Source organism: Macrobrachium rosenbergii, chromosome 41, assembly GCF_040412425.1.
Source record: "Macrobrachium rosenbergii isolate ZJJX-2024 chromosome 41, ASM4041242v1, whole genome shotgun sequence".
Classification (NCBI taxonomy): Eukaryota; Metazoa; Arthropoda; class Malacostraca; order Decapoda; family Palaemonidae; genus Macrobrachium; species Macrobrachium rosenbergii.
Window position 1 is genome coordinate 7,964,703 of NC_089781.1, and position 22,120 is coordinate 7,986,822.

Below are 22,120 nucleotides of genomic sequence, written 5' to 3' on the forward strand. Positions count from 1 at the left end.
AATGGTCATTAAAATAGCCAGTGCCATTCAACTCGGGTAATGTACAGTCCTGTACATCAGTATGATCTAAGCTTAGGAGTCATCACCACTAGTCACTTGATTTTCTTCAAAGCAATTTACAGAAGCTAACAGAAAGCTCAGGAAGTACTAAAATACATTAAACATCAATTTACTACGAGGATAAAGGATGTAATACACTACAATACTAACCTTTTACAATGCATTAGTTGGATCCCACTTAGTATGGATATGCGAAAATTATTAGCAATACAGGCAAGACCAGCCAAACTTAACACTAGCAGTCAGACATCTTGTGATATTAGAGGTGAGGAGAACCCCATTTGTACTATAGAAAAGCGTCGATTGAGAGATCATTTGACAAACATTCAAAATACTCAAAGGTATAACTAAAATAGACTACAGAAATCTATTGTTAGTGACTACCAGCTGACCCACTAAATAGTAGCAGTGCTGGTCAGTTTAAAAATAGATTAAAATAATGACACATTCATGATTCATTCCTTCAAAGTATCTCCATAGATGAACTAGTAACTCTTGGAGGCACATCCATTCATGGAATTTCAAGGTTAGTCGTCAGTTAGACTTGCAGAGAAAGGCATTATCCTAATTACCTTAGCCACAGCTGTTAAATTAATCAAGGTGGGAAAATTAGAGGCATCTCTTTTTCAGTTGATGAATCAGGACCAATTAATGCTAAGTGGTTTTTCACTTAGGTGAAAAAAAACGTTATCCCTATGGCCAGGTTGATTTATCCTGACATTTGATTCCTTACTTACCTGGCCCAAAATAAAATGAATCCTAGTCCATACATGGGATTTTATAAACAATTATATGTTGCTCCTCTGATGAGGAAAACTTCTCTTAAGCATTTTTTTTATGGTGTCACTTTTCAAAAAGATCAGTAACATTGAATATTTGCAACAGTGGAGGATTCAAAGCCGATGAAATACGGTAAACGTGTGTTCTAGATCATTCCTCCCTCCTGTCACTTTTATTGCGAAATTTCTTCACAGCCTTGTCGTGGCAAGTTTCCAAAGCATGAGCTGGAGAAATTAAGACCCCACTCATTTTCCTGTTATATAGGTCGTTATCCAAGAATTCGGGACTTAGAACACGTAATACTTCCAGAGACATTGGAGAGAATACAGAGATTCTTATATTAATATCATCCCCAGAAAAATAACTCATTTGTTGTCTTCTGTATATACGGAATTTATACCGAAATTGTGAGCGTCCGATACCAATGTTTAAAAAGGGCAAGCGGCCACCCTTTTCTGCTTTTAGCACGAATTTAATAGACAGGACTTGTTGATTTAATTCAGTTTTCTAATAGGTTATTTACACATACGTCTTCAGGTAGGATAGCCAAAATGTCATCTACATAACTAAAAAATGGTGCAGGCATTTGAATAAATATTTTTCATTAAAAATAGACTTACCATACAATCACAATTGGACAATTCAGTTAATTCAAGTCCTTGGCCGCCTGTAAGACGTAAATCCAATTCGGGTGGACTGATCGTGAAGCCATTTAAATTTTCCAGTTAAGTATAATGAATTATTCAAATGGATGTCTAAAATTGTTCCTGACAACTGTAACAACAATTTTGCAAGATACTTTGAAAGTTTATAGAGACAGGGCCTACTCAGCTAGCTGATTAGAGTGGAAACAGTTCCGTGTAAAACTAATTTTATATAATGAAGCTTACCTTTCAAATAATCATAGCCACTTTCTCAGATATAGGAAAGTACTGCATTCAGAAATACCGTCATTTGTAACTTTCACCATTATATCAATAAGGCATGGGCAATATTCGACATTCATGCAGATTTTAGTGTCAGATTATTTGCACACCAACAACGTGTCGAACACCTTCCCTAAATACACACTGCACTATTCTCTAGTTTATAGTGTCTTTTACGCGGTCGCTTCTTAGATGCTGTGGCCTATTTTCCAACACCTCTTTCAGCCATCGATCTTTTTCTTTCTAGGTCCTCCTCACAACACTTCTGAATTGTATAATCTTTTCGCCAATCATCCTCCATTCTTCCAAAAAAAGATCAACATTTCAGTTTTTTGTTCACATATACCGCATCAATTATTCATTTCATTTACTCCGTTGGCAATCAACATCCACATTTCGCACCAAATGAGGTCTCTGATTATAGGCCAGTAATATGAAATTAATTTATTTTTGAAACTGGCTCAAATGCGCTCCATCTCTCCGTCATCCCATCTTACACGTTTTTACTGTTGTTGTTGTTGTTGTTGTTGTGGTCTAGAAGTACAAAAGTAGGCATTATCATAATATGGGTATCAAATGACCACAGATAAAAGTTGTTAAAAATCTAAGATTTTTAACAACTTTTATCGGTTGAATGGGTCATTTTCTAAATGTACACTGCTGATTATTTTCTCTAATATATCTTCTGTTTTTAGAGAATTCTAATTTTTTCGCAAGCATTGACTATTTTGATATGAACGGAACAATTTGATAATCATGTGTAAACTGCGATAAAAGTGGGTCACAATTTTGTTAATGACAGTTCATTAAACTTGGCGCCCTGAAACCGTACCCTGCGCAGGCGCACTGAGGCAGGAGTTTACAAGCGAAGGGGGCGAACTTCTCAAGGCGGCTCATTTAGAAGGTATTTAGACGTATATAGTGGCCTTGGGCCGTTTATCGATGTTAAATTTTATGAATGAATGTCGAGACTGTAAAAGGGAAGGGCGATTTTTTTTAGATTTGACGTATTTACGATAAAAATAGTAGATTTCATGTAGACTGGCGTTGTGGCGATCAATGGACAGCAGACGCATGTTTTGTGTGGCCGATGTTCTCTATCAGCTGTGTTGATACAGTTTGCCGGCATGATAGAAGGTTGTGCAGCCTACTGAAGTTTTTGACCCTTAGTATTTGTTTTTGGAACCGGTGGTGTTTTTAGAGGCCTTGGTTTCATTTTGGTCGTCTGTATTATATTTAAACTGATGATAGGTAAGCATAGCTTATTGTAGCTTAACGAAGTTCAACCTCGGTCTCAAATGCCTTATGCCAATCTCGTTAATAACCGAGGTGTTCAGTTCGTCAAATGTGATATCGAAAGATTATATTGTCAAAAAATGACTAAACCTATTAGTCTGTAGGCCTAAGCACGGTAGGGAGAGTGTGTGTAGGCAACCGTATTCAGAAGAAGCAGCGCTAGTTTAATCTTTACAGCCAAGCTTAGGCAAGCAGGCCTTGGACGTAAATTTTGGTTAACCTTCTAGTAATTGACGGTTGTCGTCTTCCGATTATGAATTGGCCTAATCATCCCCAAGAAGGTAGGCTAGTACTGGTCCAGTTTGTCTAGACTGGAAGGAGACAAAATTAAAACTGGTGGGATTGAGCTAAATGAACGCAGCCTACTAAAAAGAATATTTTCCTAGTTTTAGTTTTCCGCAAAATAAAACTGTTGAGATGGTTATTTGTCTGTCCGTCTGCACTTTTTCTGTCCGCCCTCATATCTTAAAAACTACTGAGGCTAGAGGGCTGCAAATTGGTATGTTGATCATCCACTTTCCAATCATCAAACATATAAAATTGCAGCCTTCTAGCCTTAGTAGTTTTTATTTTATTTAAAGTTACCCATAATTGTGCATCTGGCACTGCTATAGGTGCCAACAATACAGGCCACCACCAGGCCGTGGCTGAGAGTTTCATACAGCATTATATGCTGTACTAGTGTGCCAACAACACAGCCAGGCCGTGGCTGAAAGTTTCATGGGCTGTGGCTGAAAGTTTCATGGGCTGTGGCTGAGAGTTTCATAAAGCATTATATGCTGTACAGAAAACTTGATTGTGCCAAAGAAACCAGCACAATTTTAACTTGTTTACTTTAGCAGATCCCACGTAGAGGTTATAAAAGGAAAAGAATGGAACAGATAGACCTGGAAGGGAAATTCAAGTTGCAATGAGAGAAGCACATTGATATTTCCAAGTAGAGGAGTCCCAGTTTTTAGGCCTAAATACTTGTACAAGTGAATACGTTTTACTCTGAACTGTAATTGAATTCCAAAGTTTTGAAGGTGCCTTTCAGTGTAGAAGTAGGTGTTTTCAATGTATCTGATGTTCGTTCTTAGCTAGCCTCATTAGTACTAGACCCCCCCTATATCCTAAAATTATTGTGGACCACAGTTGGCAACTGCAGAATTAAAATATAAATGGTCAAGATGCAACCTTACCTTACCAAAGGTAGGGTGCAGGGTACTTACTGAGGGACTTTGCATCCCATGGACCTCCACCCCATACCAAACTTAAGCTAACCCAACCGAACATAGTGCACTGCAAAATACGGTTACAACCTTACCTAACCTGGGATGCTGGGTCCTTACCTGGCCAAGGTGGCTTTACCCCACCTACCTCCCCACCCCATTTGACCTAGTGCTTAGTTTCACTTTGAAAGTGTTCAATAAACCTCAAGTTAGTTGGAATGAGAATGTGCAAAAGTAGCGGGGTAAACATCTACTGCCCATTTTCATGTAGTTTTGAAGTTGAAGGCAGCTGGATGTCTGAGTCTAAGGAGGGTAGAGCCAACTAGCTGTGGTAAAAACAAGTAAAAAATGTGCCAAAGTTTCTTCTTTGCAATCAAGTTTTCTGTACAGGGTATAATGTATGAAACTCTCAGCCACGGCCCATGAAACTTACAGCCATGGTCCAGTGGTGGCCTGTTTGTTGGTACCTATATCGTTGCCAGACATGATTGGGGCTAACTTTAACCTTAAAATAAAAAACCGCTAAGGATAGGGGCTGCAGTTTGCTATGTTTGATGATTTGGGGGGTGGATGGTCAACATACCAATTTGCAGCCCTCTAGCCTCAGTAGTTTTTAAAATCTGAGGATGAACAAAAAAAGTGCGGACGGACAGACATAAAGTCATCTCAATAGTTTTCTTTTACAGAAAACTGAAAATGATGCTGGAGCTGGTCTTCTAAAAATTTGGTAATATAAAGATTCCTTGATATGTATTGTCAGAAATATTATGATCTGTTACAATTTGCTTGATCCATTATCCATTTTGTGACCTCTCCATTTAGTGTGTAAAATTTCGGTGATAGATTGTATGGTCAGACTTTTAAGCAGACCACCTTTCTCTCAATAATGCTGCCAGTTTAATATATTTTACAATTAAAGGCAATAAAGTTACAGTATCACGTTTATAATCCAAAGCTCTACGAGAAGTTTAACGGAAATCATTTCAGATTCCCTTTCAATCCCCTTTAAGCACCCAAATATAACTAGAGGCATTCTTGGATGAAATTTACTCATACATAAATGTGATTAATCTGTTTTAACAATAATACCCTGGACATCAATAGGGTCTTGAGTGAAAGCATATTCAGTCGCCTGTGAACAAAAGTTTTACTTTAGACCAAAACTGCATTCGGGAGTTGAAGATATTTTCATTTTGGTAATGTATGCTTTGAACATCAGCAACCTTCATTTCAGCGGTAAATGAGTTTTAAAGATACTGGAACCTCGCTAAAATTGTACGATTAATGGGGGCCACAATGGGAAAGCAGGGCTTTTGGGTGGGGAAAATACAAAGCAAGTGAAATACAATGATGTATTTAACTTAACCAAGGGCATTAGATCCTTATCTTGTAGGGGTTTCTGCCCTTTTTCTCTCCCCAGCCAAGCCTATGGCACTGTAGATTAGATAGTGGGGCCATAACCTAACCTGGAGTGCAGAGTCCTTACCTGTTTTGGGAGGAGGGCTCTGCTCTCCTGGACCCCCACCTGACCAAACCTAGGGCACTGTAAATTAAAATAGATAATTAGGCAGCAAACTAATCTAACCACATCTAACCTAGCTCGATCAAGAGCACTGGGTCTTACCAAGGGCGCCACTTTGCTCCCCTGGAACCTTCTCCCTTCCCCTAGTCAACCTAGTGCATAGTGTTATTTAAAAATAAGCTCATCTTAATTAGAATCAGAAATTGGAAAAGTATCACATGGATAAATGGTTTCTGGCTTATCTTTGTTTTTCCTTGATGTTGATGGCCACTGGATTTCAGACAGAGGAGGGTAGAGTGGACTTATTACTGCAGAACAATGGTGTAGCAGTTGGTCTTTTGAAAACTTTATAATGGAAAGATACCTTCATGTATATTGTCATAAATATTCCAGTCGATTAGCCGGCTACTTATTTTTGTCTTTGACCCCTCTGCAGAGGTGTTCAGTATTTCGTGTACAATAGGTACATATGTGTGTATTAGGGGGCTCCACAATGTTTTCGGTTATTATTACCTAAAGACATCGGGGAATTTTAGGCAGACCACTTATTACTCATAATGTGTAATGCTCCTAGGCCTAATATATTTTTCAGTTAACAATACTAAGGTAGCAGCATCATGCTTACAAGCCAGTGGGTCTACAAGAGGAATAATAAAGATCTTTTAGATTTCCTCTCAGTCTCCCCAACCACTCAAATATCACTTCCTCTCTGGAATTTATGCTTCAGGTTCCTCTTGTTGTTTGGCAAGAACACCTGGGCCACCAATAGGTTCTCAGTTAGGAAAAGCGTATTCAGTCACCTCTGAATAAAATACAGTATCCTCCAGTCTACTCTAGGTTTTGATCAAATGTAGAGATTACATTATGGTGGTCCCAATACTTTCTTGACCATCTTAACCAATGCTTTACAAGCATAATTAGTATCCATGCAGGTTGTATTCTTCAAAGAAAGTACCTTTAAAATAACATACAAGATAATTACACTTTTGTCATTCTGTGAAGAGTTCAAAGAATGGTGACAATACCACAAGTGTGTGATTTCTTGATAAAGGAGAATGGTGCTTCAGGAGCAATTCTCATTTAACTTATCTGGCAGTACTGAATGTTCCTGAAGAAAATTTATTGGCTGCACAAGATTAAAGTGAAATATAGCTAGGCTATACAACCAAAATAGTCCAAGGAGCAAGAGTCACACATGCAGAAGCCATGACTAAGAACTGAAGCTGATTCTCGCAAGCATTGCCTAATTGGTGAAACCTAGAATAAAAGAACCAATCATGTTTCAGCAATGTACATGTACCCAATAACTATTACTATACTATATTATCATTATTCAGAAGATGAACCCTATTCATATGGAACAAGCGCACAGTGGCCATTGACTTTTAAATTCAAGCATCCAAAGAACATAGTGTTTATTTGAAGGATCCAACAGAAGGTAATGGGAAATACAGAAAGAAGAGATCAGTTACTAGAAAAGAAAAAATAAATTAACAAATTATTAAATAGGTGAAAATAAGGAAAGGAGTTCCAAATGCACTAGCCATTTTTACCCACAATACACTCATGTGGAAATTAAAACATAACATAGAAAAATCCAAGTGGGTAATAGCATTTTTTGGTAAGTATCTCAGTAACAGTATTTGCAATAGATTGTAGTATGATTTACTTATAAAGCACATTAAGGAGAACAAAGAACATAGTAAAAAAAATTCAATAGGTTATCAAGAACTTTTATTAAACTAAAATACTATACAGTAATGTTTAATTAACAAAGACAAAATTTCTTTCTGTGTATTAAAGTAAAATACCAATTAGCAAAGAAAACCAATTCCTATCTGTGAAGTTGTGAACCTTCAAATAATGCACTTATACAATCTCTGAATAATTACACTATACCTCCTCTTTGTTTTTGGAAATTTAACCAAATGGTTACAATACCATAGGTGTCTGTCTTCCCAGTACATTAAAGGTCAATCGCATTTTGATCAGCACTAAAGTGTTCATAAAGAATACTAATGGCCTGTCCTTGTGGAGCATAAAATTTCACATCAAATTTTCAGTACAACTAAATAATCTAGGGAACAACCATTACGTGTGTACCCGAAAAGCGTCATGACTAATAACTGAAGCTTGATTGGTTGAAGAACACAAATCAGATCAGGATTGTATTAAGCAGGAGTAAAAACCTTTGCCATTTATGTAGAAGTATCCTTTAGTTTAGGTTGGAATCTGTCATTGAAACTTGGTAACAAGGCAGTTAACTGGTGGTTAATGTGGGTGAGCTGGGGAGTACTCCTTGCACATCTGTAATCACCAAGCACTTTTTCTGTGGCTGCCATTGAGGACAACTTGCTACACTTCTGCTGACTGCACAGGTGGAATATGTGGTTTATTTACCAGGGAAAAATAGTGTCATTAACAAAGGTGTGAAAGACATAAGCAAATGTAGTGGACTTTCTTGCCCTCTGTTTAGGGTGATCATCACCATTTGCAACCTTGTTTTAGGGCTAGACTTGCTGCTGTCTCAGGTAGAGGAAGTAAATTTGAAGAGTCAGCCCATCATTTGCTCTCTGCTGTGAACACCCTTCTTTTCCCCCTTGTACACCCCACACTTATCAGAGAGGGCTGGGTACATTTTAGAGGTGGGGATCAGGACACTTACCCTAACTACTTAGATTGCTACCATCTGCTGTTGATGTCATTAATAGGATCTCAACACTGGTGGGTTGCCAGTGGTGGTTGTCCCTCTGGTAGAAGACATCCCAGTAGCATCGATCATGGCTACTACTGCACTCTCAGGAGAATAAGATATGGGTTAGGGCCAAGGAGGTGAGTGTGCGCATCCTTGTGGGTGTTACATTTGTTGTAGGCAGAGCTGATACTGGTCTCACCCAGCAAGCATGGTACCCTGGGTTAACCCTCACTTCCTGGACATGAGTGCTCTCCACTTGCGCTTCTCTGGAAGCATGCGCTGTATAGCTATCTTGGTGTGCATATAGTTCCCAGTGCTTGCGTGTGACAACTTCATTATATGGTGCGCATCAGTACATGGCCACTTTTGCAGGCTATCATGGTGCATCCTGGGAGTTTCGTTTCCATGATAGTGCCTTACTGGCTCTTCCATGGCCTTTACTAATTCGGGTTTCACCTAACACAGGACGACACGCTATTGGCTGGAAGGGTTGAAAGTAGCCAGTCACACAGCAGGATAACAGCTTTCCTCATTGCTGATTGGCTTGTAGCTCGGATGCTCTGTGATGACACGCTGTTGGCCAGAATGGTTGGACGTAGCCAATCACACAGCAGGGTACCAGCTTCCCATGTTGCTGATTGGCTTGTAGCTTGGAGCTCTATTGAATATTTTTAATGTGCATATGTATTTTTATATAAGTAACTTACCAAGTAATTACATTGCTACTAGTTTCACTCGCTCGGCAGCTAAAATTTTGAAATTTGTGGGTCGTATTATTTTGTTTGGCTAGGTGGCTAACCCCGCCCACTTTCAGGGTAAGAGAGGAACAACTAGCAAAAGGATTCAATTTGTTTCTGCCGGCTAATGGCTGTACACCAGCTTTCAGCAGCAGCTCTGATTTTTTACTTCATCTTTACCGATTGATGTTTTATCATTTTGGTGAAGCATTCTTGCTCTGATAGCCTTTCGGCATTATTAGATAGAGTTAGACTGTTTTTTCCATTATTGTGACTTTTGCTTAATTCGACTTATACTTTATTTACCGACTGTGACTATAGTTGACTTGTTTGCCAAATGTCAGACTCAAGTTTGACTAGCTTTAGGTATTGCAGCAAAGGCTGTAATACGCGTTTGACTAAGGAATCTTACGATTCCCATGCTACATGTACAGAATGTAGGGGACAAGTTTGTTCGGTAGATTTAAGGTGTAATGAATGTATTGACTGGGACAGTAAGAAGTGGAAGACTTTAAGATCTCACTTAAATAAGCTAGCTGAAGGTAAGAAGAGGAAGGTGACAGCTAGAGAGATTAGCAAGTCTTTAGCTAGTCAGGAATCTCCTATTGATCTTGATATTGATAATGCTAATCTTGATATTGATATTCCTATAATTTCTGGTGATCCTGTACCTGCTCCTTTACCCGGCTTTCGTGCTTCCGAACCCAACCCCATTGCCACCCTCGAGAGTAAGGTTTCAGTTAATTGTGGCGTCTATTGCTCAGTTAGCCTCATTGGTTAAGGTCCTTATGGACAATGAGTAATTCGGAGCGCCCAGTAGCGCTTAGTGCCAGTGCAGTGTTGGTAGAGCACCCGATAGCACCTAGTGTCAGTGATGTGTTGGCGGAGAAGGTGGCTGCCCTTCCCACCAATTCTCATAGGCAAAGGTGAATGTCATACTCCCCTAAACCTGGGAGGAGTCAAACTGGTAGTCTAAGGGAGGTTGGTGGTGTCTGCCCACAGGTAGTCGCCCCCTTGGTTGGACCTGTTGTTGAATCCCAGGTTGCAGCCGAACACTACTGGAAAGGCGTACCCTTGGTTGTGCATCATCTTTCATCTAGCTCAGATGATTCTTCTCCCAGGCACCAGTGGCGTTTTGTGGACAAATCACGCCCTTTGAAAAGGCGTGTTGGTGATGTGTTGTGTCCTCCTCCAGTGCTGTGTAAGAGATTCAAGGACCCTGTTCATAGTCCTCTTCCGTCTTGCAGTCATTGGGACAGTTCAGAGCATTTTCCTTCTGTTCCTCCCTTGGTGGAGAGCCAGAGTGCAGCTTCCAAGTGCCCTGCTTCTTTTAAGCGCTCTTTGTATAAAACATCTTCTGAACATCCCCATGTGCCTGAGGCTCCTCTGACTCCTTAGTGTCCTGCAGTGTCTGAAGCTCCCTTGAATGCTGAACACCCAGTTTCGTCCGAGCGCCCGAAATTGTCTCAACACTCATTGGCTCCCTCTCGCCCTGCTGTGTCAGAACGCCTGTCTTCTCTCAAGCATTATAGAGCACCCGAGTGCCCACCATCACCCATCCACTCAGTGATTCGTGGATCTCCAGCATGGACAAAGCGCCCGCTGGCACCCGAGCTCCTATTGGCGCCCAAGAACCCTCTCACTTCTGATCATCGTGCTTCTGCTGCTGGCACTTTGGCTCTGACTGCTGTTAGTGATTCTCATGCAGTTAGTCATGCAGCACCTCCTTCTGCGCTTGAGTCTCCTGCGCTTCAGGCTTTACAACTTCCAGCAAGCAAATGCCCTCCGTGGCAGACCTGATTCAGAGCAAGCTTGACAGTGTTTTGTGCCTATTAAGAAAGACTCCGTCGGCCCCCTAACTGATGGACTTAGCTTTGTCTCTTGTATCCTCAGACGAGGAAGAAGAGTGTATTGCTCAAGACGCTTGTCCTTCAGCTTATGCGTTGCTGCTAAGGTATCTTCTCACTACCTTCCCAAGTTTCCTTTCGCCTGCAGCTCCTTCTTCGCCTGCGTCTGCTTTTCTTATGGAGCCACAGACTTCTGATTCTTCGAGACTGCCCAAATTAGTGCTTTCTTCTGCTAAGAAAGCCTTTAGTGATATTGATGGATGGCTAGCGGAGAAGAGGGAACAGGGTAGAGCCATCTTCAGCTTCCCCACTTCTAGATTGTCTAAGAAGAGACAGCTTTCTTTGCTACCGGGGAAGCTCCTTCTCTGGGAGTTTCTGCCTCCTCCCAGGGGGACTTCTCCGGGCTAATCAATTCTTCTCGCAGATCTGCTTTTGCATCAGCAAAGATTATGTTTAGTTCGACAGAATTCTCACATCTTTTTAAAAACTTGTTTAAGGTATTCGAAGTTTTGAGTTTTCTTGACTGGGCAGTGGGCTCTTTAGCCCGTAAGATTAAGGACTTCCCTGTTATTCCTGAAGGTAGTGCCTCCGACTGGTTGGGGGTTCTCTCATGCATTGACAAAGGGATCGGATGGTTCCCAGGAGTTAGCTTCCATGTACACTATGGGAGTCCTTAAAAGAGGGAACTGTGGTGTTCCTACACCTCTAAGGGAGTAGCTTCCTCACGGAAGTTGGCTCTTCTGTTTTCCCCACTGGATTGTCATCACCTGTTCCCGCAGGCTACAGTTCTGGAGATTTCTTCAAATCTTGAGAAGAAATCACTCAAGACCTTCTTGCCCAATCCTCTAGGTGGCCAAAAGAGATTCCTGCTCATGCCTCCAGGATAGTCTCCCCTCTGCAGATGCCTCCTCTCGTGGTAGCAGACAGAGACCTTTCTCTAGATCTCGCTCTTCCGGCAGGTTTGTCTCCAGAGCCATTAAGAAATCCTCATCACGTTATGTCTCTCTTAAGTGAGAATTTCGTCCTCTGAATTTCTGTAGGAGCCAGGCTCATTCTCTTGTGGGAGAAGTGGAGAGAAGGGCAGGGGGGCAGAGCTCTGGATTGTCACTGTCCTGAGGGAAGGTTATACCATTCCCTTCAAAGAAAAGCTGCCTTTAGTCAGCTCTCCAATAACCTTGACAGCGTATTCCAAAGGCTTGAAAAAGTCTTTGGCCCTCTCAGGAACAGTGTCGTCCCTTCTCAAGAAGGGGGCGATAGAATTGGTAGAGAAAGTGAACACCCCGGGGTTCTACAACCATCTTTTTGTGGTGCCCAAGGCTTCAGGGGGCTGGAGGGCCATCCTGGACATCAGCACCTTGAATATCTTCATACAAAAGACAAAGTTGAGGATGGAGACAAATCAAATCATCATGTCATCCATTTGCCAGGGAGACTGGATAACATCAATAGATATGTAGGACGCATACTTCCACATTCCAATACATCGGGAATCAAGGAAGTTTCTGAGGTTCATGTATGGGAACGAAGTGTTCCAGTTCCGTGCTCTGTTTTGGTTTATCAACGGCACTGCAAGTGTTTACCAGAGCTCTCGCTTCCCTAGCGAAATGGCTCCACCTGATGGAAATCAAGATCTCCCTCTGTTTGGACGATTGGCTCTTTTGGGCCCAATACAGTAGAGGGAAAAATGTTTGGAGGACCTTCTAAAGACCCTTCTCCTGGCCCAGGATCTGGGATTGGTGATCAACTTTCAGAAGTCTCAGGTGATTCCGTCACAACTGATTCTTTATTTAGGGGTGATAGAAGACTCAAAATTTTTGGGTTTCTCCCTCCCTGAAAAGAATAGAGTCGTGCCTTAAGACAGCAAGCAGGCTTCTCCTTCTGAATCAGTGCTCTGCCCATGAATAGATGAGCCTTCTGGGGACTTTATCGTCCATAGAACAGTTGTTCTTTTGGGCAAGCTTCATATGAGACTGCTTCAATACTTTTAAGAATCAGCTGGAACAGGAAACTACCCAGACACATTCGTGTTCCAAGTGACCCCCGAAATGAAAGAAGACCTGCGTTGGTGGAGCTTAGAAGAAAGGTTGTTGCAAGGGAAATCCCTCCTTCCGTTGGACCCCGACCCAGACTTCTTCTCAGAAGTGTCAAACCTAGGTTAGGGATCAAGGAAGTTTCAGGGACCTGGTCCCCGGAACAAAGAAATTGGCATATAAATGTCGAGGAACTGACGGCAGTTCATCTGGGGTTGCAATTTTTCAAAGAAGTGTGTAACAAGACGGTGACAATGCACTCTGACAGTATGACAGCCCAGTCACACATCAAAAACCAAGGGGGAACACACACTTTTTCCCTTTCCAAAACAGCAAGGGATCTTCTGCTTTGGGCAGATTAATTTCAGGTCAGGCTTCTTACGCGCTTCATTCAAGGGAAGCTCAACGTTCTGGTGGACGAAATAAGCCACCTGAAACAAGTGTTACCCACGGAGTGGACTCTGGATCCTCACATTTGCTCGGATCAGTGGAAGTTGTCTGGGACTCCATTGATAGACCATTTCGCGGCTTCCAGGAACTACCATCTCCCCGTTTTGCTCGCCAGTCCTGATCAAACAATCACCTTTATACTTTCCCCCCCAAACAGTATGGTAAGACAGGTGATCAACAAGTTCCAGACTCCTCAGAATCTTTCAGTGATTCTAGTTGCTCCTTTTTGGGCAACAAAGGAATGGTTCCTGGACCTTCTCGGCCTCCTTGCCGACTTTCCAAGACTGCTACCTCAAAAACCTCCTCTTCTGAAACAACCCCACTTCTGGCACTTTCATCAGGGGTTGTCTACACTGGCCCTGACAGGCTACAAACTATCAGAAAACATCTTAGAAAGAAAGGGTTTTCAAGATCAGCTTCGCAAGCTATTGCCAAATGCAGGCGGCAGTCCTCTGATAGAGTATATCAGGCTAAGTGGACAATTTTTAGAGACTGGTGCAGAAAGCACAGTGTCATCTTCTCAGACTGGTGCAGAAAGCACAGAGTGTCATCTTCTCAGACATCTTTAGCTGAAATAACGGGCTTTCTGCTATATGTTAAGACCGATAGAAACCTGTTATCTTCGATGATCAAGGGTTATAGGGCCATGTTAAGCTCTGTCCTCAGACACAGGGGAATGGATCTTTCCTCTAATCAGGATGTATTGGATCTAATTAGATCATTTGACACCACAAGAGAGGTGGTGGTAGCAGTAGTGCTGTACTGCGCCTGGGGCAGGGGCAACGTACAGTAATTACCTTTGTCAGCAATTGGAATCAGCCTTGCTGCAAGGCACCCACTAATATACAGTAGTAGGGAGCCTCGGTTATACCACCATGCCACTCTACGATAAGGAAAGCGGCAATAGAGGCAGCGCCTTCCTGTAGCAGCACCCTTATCAGGTAAGGAAAGAAACAGCATTTTTAATGCTAGCAATCTTTCTGTTCTCAAATTCATTACCATTACTAGTGTTTGGGGTAGATTTGTTCATGCACCCCCACCTGTCAATGTATAAAAGTGACATTTTTATGATATAATAAAATTTTATATACTTACCAAGTAATTACATGATTGGAGTCCTTCCTCCTCCCCTCATGTGAACATTATGGTACTGTATTAACAAATTGAATCCATTTGCTAGTTGTTCCTCCCTTACCTCAAAAGTGGGCAGGGTTAGTCACCTAGCCAAACAAAGTAGCGCGACCCACGAATGTCAAAATTTTAGTTGCTGACCGAGTGAAACTAGCTCTGTAGCAACGTAATTAATTAATACCATAATTTTCATGCAAGGGGAGGAGGGAGGGCTCCAATCATGTAATTACTTGGTAAGTATATATTAAACTATTTTATCATAAAAATCTCTCTCTCTCTCTCTCTCTCTCTCTCTCTCTCTCTCTCTCTCTATGTACAGTACATACATGTTTTCTTTATTTTATTGAATTGTGCCTTCATGATATGACTTCTGTGACATATGAAGTTCACCTAGTTTACCTTCCTGACAATAATAAAGAAAACTTCATTCATTAAGTTTACAGTCTTATTCATTACTTAGTTTTACCTTATTGTGAGTGCAAAAGAAAACAGCAGCCAATGAATTAGTGTAGGGGTAACGTTAGTATACCGTACTGTAAATGTGCTATGTGGCAAATACCCATTGGGCAATGCTGTGCTCTATTTGTATGTCAACCATTTATTGTATTTATTTTTTAAGGGTAATGTTATTATGTTAACTTTTAAATGAAATTAAAGTGCCCAATCATACGCGATTCCTCCTGATCCATGATGGGTTCTGGAAGCTTACCTCGTGAATGTTTGAGGTATTACTGTATGCAGTGCTGAACTATGCACATACAGACAATTAGCAGTTGTGTTGCTATTGAATTCTTTTCAAAGACCTCTCCTCTGTACCTGTCTTACCCTCCAGAATGTCTGTAAGTTCTGGCCATGTCAACAAAGGTTATGTGGATGTTGGAGAAGAATACACTCAAAGTCATTGACAACCAATCTCTGGGTTGTTTTGACCTCCTATTCCTGGTGGAGGTGGCTGGCAGCCGAAGACTGGTTATCAAGCTCTTTTTTTAAGGAGTTCAGTAAACACTGAACAAGATGAAAACAGCATGATCTGTGTCGAATTTCATAAGAGAGGGTGACTTCAAGCTTTTAGCGGATCTGAAGGAAGGGCACTTCCATGTCAGTTGTTGACTTGGACAAGAATTTCTTACTCAATACTGTCTTTTTGCTCATCTCTACCCACATACCACCAGTTAAGTACCTTGTTACTAAGTTTCCAGGACTGATTCCTGGCTGCAATGAGGAATACTCATGCATAAAGGGCTCTGGTTTATATACTTAGGAAAAATATTTTACCCTAAAAATTTTTTAGGTTTTTCTACATTTACAACCCTGGACATTTTACCATAATCCCACCTCAGGCACCCCACTAGGTCCCTTATGTCTAAGAAAATCCTACTGGCCTACTGCATATGAGTTGGAGATTCCTGCAATTAACATGCCTTCCTCCATTTAACCACTTTCTTACCAAGTTTAAATTAATATTTCATGCTCTTGCTGGTGAATATTCCTACATATGAGGCTATAGTTTGTATACTTAGGAAAAATGCAAGTTTCATTTAAAATCACAATCTCACCTCTCCTTTTACTGTACAGTAAACCCCCCTTATTCGCAGGGGATGCGTACTGCAACCCCCGCGAATAGCTAAAATCCGCGAATACTTAAAACCCCTTCTAAAAACACTTAGAACTGCCTATTTTGATAAACACAAGAAAACCCTCTAAAAATGCTTATACCCGAGTATTTTAATAATTTTATCACAAAAAGTGCATTTAGTCATGAAAATATGAAAATACAGTAATTAGTGAATATTTCTCAGTGAAAAATACCGCGAATGGGCAAATTTTCCACGAATAACGAGTAGATGCGTTCCACAGAGAAATCCGCAAATTGTGAGAACGTGAATATGGGGGTTCTACTGTACCTCCATTCATATTCTCTTCTTTTCATCTACTTTTTACCCTGGCCTAACAGTTGTTTCTTAGTGCAACTCTCTGAGGTTTTCCTCCTGTTACATCTCTAAAACCATTTTACTCTCAGTTTCCCTTTCATTGCTTAATGACCTCATAGGCCCCAGAGCTTGGCCTATGGACTAAATTTTATATTCCATTCAGTTCCGTAATCTCACATCAACTGCCCCACATAATCCCTGATTTGCAAGACAAAAGTGCTACCTTATGGCAGGTGATAAGTGGGGTATCCTTCACTTACCTGCTTTACCTCTAATTAAACTTCTTGTTACCAAGTTTCAGTGACCATTTCCTCCTTGTACCAAGGAATACTGTACTCCTGCATAAAAGGTTTTGGTTTATATAACTATGAAAAATACAAATTATCTTTAGGATTTGATATTTTGTGAGGAGCACACCTCAATATGCTTAAAGGTAGAAGTTTTCCTGGCAGGTAAAAAGTTTTGAAATAACCCAAAATGGGGAGTGCTCTGAACATCAGGGGGTAAAGGGATATTTATTATCTTTTCATAATATGCTTTCCTGTGGGGTGCTTCTCATGTGTTAGCAAATATATAGTATTAATGGAAAATAAGAGAATATGAATAGGCAAAGGGAGGTGTTCAGTACATGGATGTACCTCAGTCAAAGGGGAAACTTTACAGGAAGACTTTGAAAGTGTATGGTACAGAGTATATGGTACAAACGAAAGTGTGAGAACTTGTTATATGATCATCACCTAGCATAAAGCAACTAGCCTAAATGTGGCACCTCAGATCATCCAGTAGCCACAAATATTGGCACAGATGCTCGAGTCAGATAAGCAGAACATATTGAAAGGTGACCTCCCAGCTACCATCAATGGTAAACTTCTTATCTTGGTAATTTCTACTAGTGAATTGCTCCTTCATATACTTGATTGCAAAAAGGTGCCTCACCCATCAAAGCTCTTGCTTCACTTGCCACTTCTTTCTCCCTTGTCTCATGTAGATGTTTGATATCTACTGAAACTAACTATAATAAGTCATATAAACTTTCTTAATCGTACGATAACTATAAACTAATGATACTCAACATAAAGGCTATTTCAACTATTGCTTGTCCATGGGGTACTCCTGAAAAATCACATTCTAACTACAGTATTTACTTTATTCTATAGTACTAGAGCAAGGAGTTTCAGTATAGTCTTGACTTCAGTAGAATATTGAGGTATTGGCGAGGTTGTAAGGACGGGATTGAGTGACATACTGGCTGGGTGTTGACTGGTTTATTGGTGGTTCCTTACTGAATGAATAAACAGAATCTTCGAAGTTGTTATTGGCTGGTGCGAGCCACAAAATAGCATCTACACACAGATAGGGCAAAACAGAGGTAATGTTTCGGACATCTGTATTTGTCAGCAGACAAACAGATGGCGATTGTGAGAGACATAATAAACGTGCAGTGACAAAACATATATCAATGGAAAGGCCAGGAAATTCCACATATGGCCAGTTGCATGAGATTTGAGACAGATTAATGAATACAATGCAGTAGCATAATATATGTGAAATGGAGAGACATTTGGCATCCTCACAAACAGAAACGTACATACAGTTTGATACAGAAGATTCGGTGGAACATTGTGAGTACATGATTAGAATGCTTGCATGGCAATGCAAGTAGTGGTGATTGTACATGAATCGAGACAACAATGGTTAGGTAGAAACAGGCGGAAATATTGTATGGTAGAAGTTGCGTTCCTTGAGAGAGAGAAAACGGGCTGCTCTTGTTTTTGTCTTGTCCCCTCCGTTGGATGACGAACACACACGTGTGCTCGAAAGAGACCGTGATCGGCACGACGAGGTCTCTTACAAGGTTATTACCTACTTATGGGAACAGAACATGAGGTGCAAAATTGCAGTTATGTTACTAAATGTGAGTTTACACTAACACTAATGAATGTTTATGGTGAAATTTAACCATCAAATGTATATTTGAATGTTACATTAATTTTCCTTGTCTCACATCTTTATTTTTTATTTCTCTTCAAGGATAGTGGGCTGGCAGGCTGCAGCAGGCGAAGAAAAAAGTGTGGCATGTTCCCCCGTCTCTTGTGAGGACCTCCCTGCGGTGACACGCGCCATTGTCGTCGTTTTCCAGATTTTTAGCACAGCTCCTATCATCATCCTCTTCACAATAGACGGATAGAAGTGTTTTTGAACTATGTATCACCAGCCTCCTCCAAATGTTGACTCTACAACGTCAATTGAGGTAAACAAACACATTCCCATAAGTGCTTGTAGTATGTCTAATGGGGTCAACAAGGTTTTTATACTGTAGAAGAGATGAGTTTTTCATGTCTTTCTCATGTCAACTCAGCTCTCCTTGCATGATAGAAGGGATTCCAATTGGACTTTTTAAAATTTTTAAGACAAGTGTACAGTATTGTTTTGTTTTTGTTTTTTTTTAAGTCACAGGCAGTTTCCTATAAGGAAAGGATTATATTAATTGGGTATGCAATGACATCATTCTATTTGCTCTACATAACCAGCTTTTTGTATTTTCTTTTCATTTTATTGTAAGAGTTCAATTTGTTAAACATCTTTCATAAAAATGTTGAAGTGGCCATGTGGCTTGTGTGGGAAAGGAGTTGAACTGAAATCACTATTGTGCACCTTTTTTAATTGATACTCATGAGATGTTCAGGAATAGGAGATTTTTGGTGCAGGAAATGTACAAGAACAGCAAATGGAGAGTAAGGAAGTGGAGAAACATGTTGTGGCAAAAGGACGGGTCTTCAAAGAGGTAGAGGATTTTTACTGGGATGACACTAGACTGTAAATCAGATTGAAAGGGCGATAAGAAAAAGTGTATCTGTAGCCTGGATGAATGGAAATAATTAAACTACTGACAAATAAACCTATCCCATTAGTAGAGGGAGCAAAGCGTAAGATGTGCATATAAAATATGTACATTATGTGCAGCAGAAAGATGGGCTATGATAAAGAAGTTACGTATTTATGGTTTAAGGAACAGCCATGAAAGCGAAAAGAAATAGAGAGTAAAAGATATGATTGTAAAATGCCAAAATTCATATTTAGAATTAGTTGGGTATATCACGTAGCAAGTGGAGTTACAAATTATAAAAAGGTACAAGGCCCATAGATCAGAAAATGATTGGATATGAAGATTGAGATGGGTTGGGCACCTGATGACAAGGGGAGGCAACAGTGAGTCAGGGTACTGGTTAGGGGTGGAAGTAAAATCATGGTGTGTGGTTGATGACCTCGGTCAGATTGGAAAGTGCACATGTCTGAAGAAAACAGAGAATATTGTGATGCACTAACCCCATGAAATGAAAACCTGATGTCAAACCATTAATAACCATGATGCCTTCCATGTTTTTTAAGTTGTTGCCTCCCAAGTGGCTAAAATATTAACGATAAGTATAGTATATTGTTTCATATAAGTAACATACCAAGTAATTACATAGCTGTAGTTTCTAACTCTTGCAGCAGTCTTTTTTTAAAAATTGTGGTAGTGTTTCAATTGTTTTGTGTAGGTGATTACCCCTGCTCACTATTGGGAGTACTGGGAATAACTTAGCAGATAACCTCGTGTTTCTGCCAGCTCTCAACTAAACATCAGGTTGTTTGCAGCAGCTTTTTCATGGCTTTCGTTTGTATTTACTGGAATTTGGTGAAGTATTTCCGATATACAGTATTTTGAGTAACCTTCAAGCTTTGATCAGCTTATCAGCAGTTGAGTTAGTCGAGGACGCCTCATCTCCGGGGTTCTACAATCGACTGTTTGTGGTCCTCAAAACCTCGGGTGGCTGGAGGCCAGTCCTGGATGTAAGTGCCCTGAACTTGTACATACAGAAAACCAAATTCAAGATGGAGACTTCCCAGTCCATCCTTGCATCCATTCGTCTGAAAGATTGGATGATCTTGATAGACATGAAAGACGCCTACTTCCATGTCCCAATTCATCGGGATTTGAGGAAGTTGTTGAGGTTTGTGTTTCATCGCAAAGTGCACTAGTTCAGAGCCCTTTGCTTTGGTCTGTCAGCAGCCCCACAGGTATTCACGCGTGTCTCGCCCCAATGGCAAAATGGGTACATCTGATGGGAGTCAACATTTCGTTGTATCTCGACGATTGGCTTATTCACTCCCAGTCGAAGGAAAAATGTGCAGAGAACCTTCACAAGACCCTTCTTCTCACCCAGGATTTGGGCCTCTTGTTGAATTTCCAAAAATCTCAACTGACTCCTTTTCAGGAGATAGCTTATTTGGGGATGAGGATAAACTCTCAGGGTTTTCGGGTTTTTCCCTCCTTCCAAAGGATAAACTCCTGCCTTCAGAAGATAAACAAATTTCTCGCCCTTCAGTCCTGTTCTGCGAACAGTGGGATGAGCCTGTTGGGGACTCTCATTACAGTTCTTTCTGAAAGTCAACTGGAACAGGAAGAAACACCCGGATTCTCTCGGTTTTCCAATAACGAAGGAAATAAAAGAAGATCTGGCTTGATAGAATTCAAGAGAGAAGCTCTCTCAAGGGAAGTCGCTTCTCCCTCTGAATCCTGACCTAGTGTTTTATTCAGACGCACCAGACCTAGGTTGGGGAGCCCTCCTGGGAGACAAAGAAGTTTCAGGCTAGTGGACTTGGGAACAGATGAAGTGGCACATCAGTGTGAAGGAATTGACGGCAATTCACTGGGGATTGCAAGCGTTTGTATTGGAGGTGTCTGGAAAGACAGTGTCCATCCCCTCGGACAACACCACAGCCCTATCTGATATAAGGAAACAAGGGGGAACTCAATCTTTCTCCCTTTGCCAAGCAACAAGAGCCCTTCTCATTTAGGCGGATCAGAATTGAACCCAGATCCTAACCAGAGTCATTCAAGGGAAATGCAACATTTTAGCAGATGAACTCAGCAGTTGAAAACAAGTTCTCCATGCGGAGTGGACTCTAGACCCTCTAGTTTGCTTAGAGTTGTGGAAGCTGTGGGGAAGACCGATTCTAGATCTGTATGCAACCGCAAAAAATCGTCATCTCCCCCTATATTGTTTGCCAACGCCAGATCCACAAGCTTGGGCGACAGACGTGATGCTTTTGGATTGGTCGAACATGGATCTTTACGCCTTTCCCCCATTGAAGATGGTGAGAGAAGTATTAAACAAGTTCAGAAATTATTGGAATGTAAAGATGACTTTAGTAGCCTCATTCTGGCCAGCCTGAGAATGGTTCCTGGACTTGCTGGAGCTTCTTGTGGATTTTCCAAGACTATTACCTCAAAAACCAAGTCTACTCAGACAACCGCATTTCAGAAGATTCCATCAAGGACTGCCCACTCTGGCTCTGACCGCATTCAGACTGTCTACATATTGGTGCGAGCAAAAGGATTTTTAAACGCAGTTGCAGACACTATTGCTCATTGCAGACGACTTTCCTTGAGCAAAGTTTACCAAGCCAAGTGGACAGTCTTCCATGACTGGTGCAGGAAACATCATCTCATCTTCTAA

At 41.0% G+C, this 22,120-nt stretch overlaps 1 protein-coding gene across 4 annotated transcripts in view; it reads left to right on the top strand.

The window, feature by feature from the left end:
• Positions 1-2,515: 2,515 nt before the first annotated feature.
• Positions 2,516-22,120, top strand: part of LOC136826605 (protein Loquacious-like) — a 121,817-nt gene continuing 102,212 nt past the window's right edge. For 2 of the 4 annotated variants that reach the window (XM_067083842.1, XM_067083844.1), the window contains exons 1-2: positions 2,516-2,670; positions 18,648-18,867. In XM_067083842.1, the coding sequence (XP_066939943.1) occupies positions 18,820-18,867 (48 nt within the window). In that variant the 5' untranslated portion in view covers positions 2,516-2,670; positions 18,648-18,819. Of the gene's footprint in view, positions 2,671-2,831; positions 3,018-18,647; positions 18,868-22,120 lie in introns of those variants that run through there. The other 2 variants (XM_067083843.1, XM_067083845.1) reach the window with 1 other exon arrangement.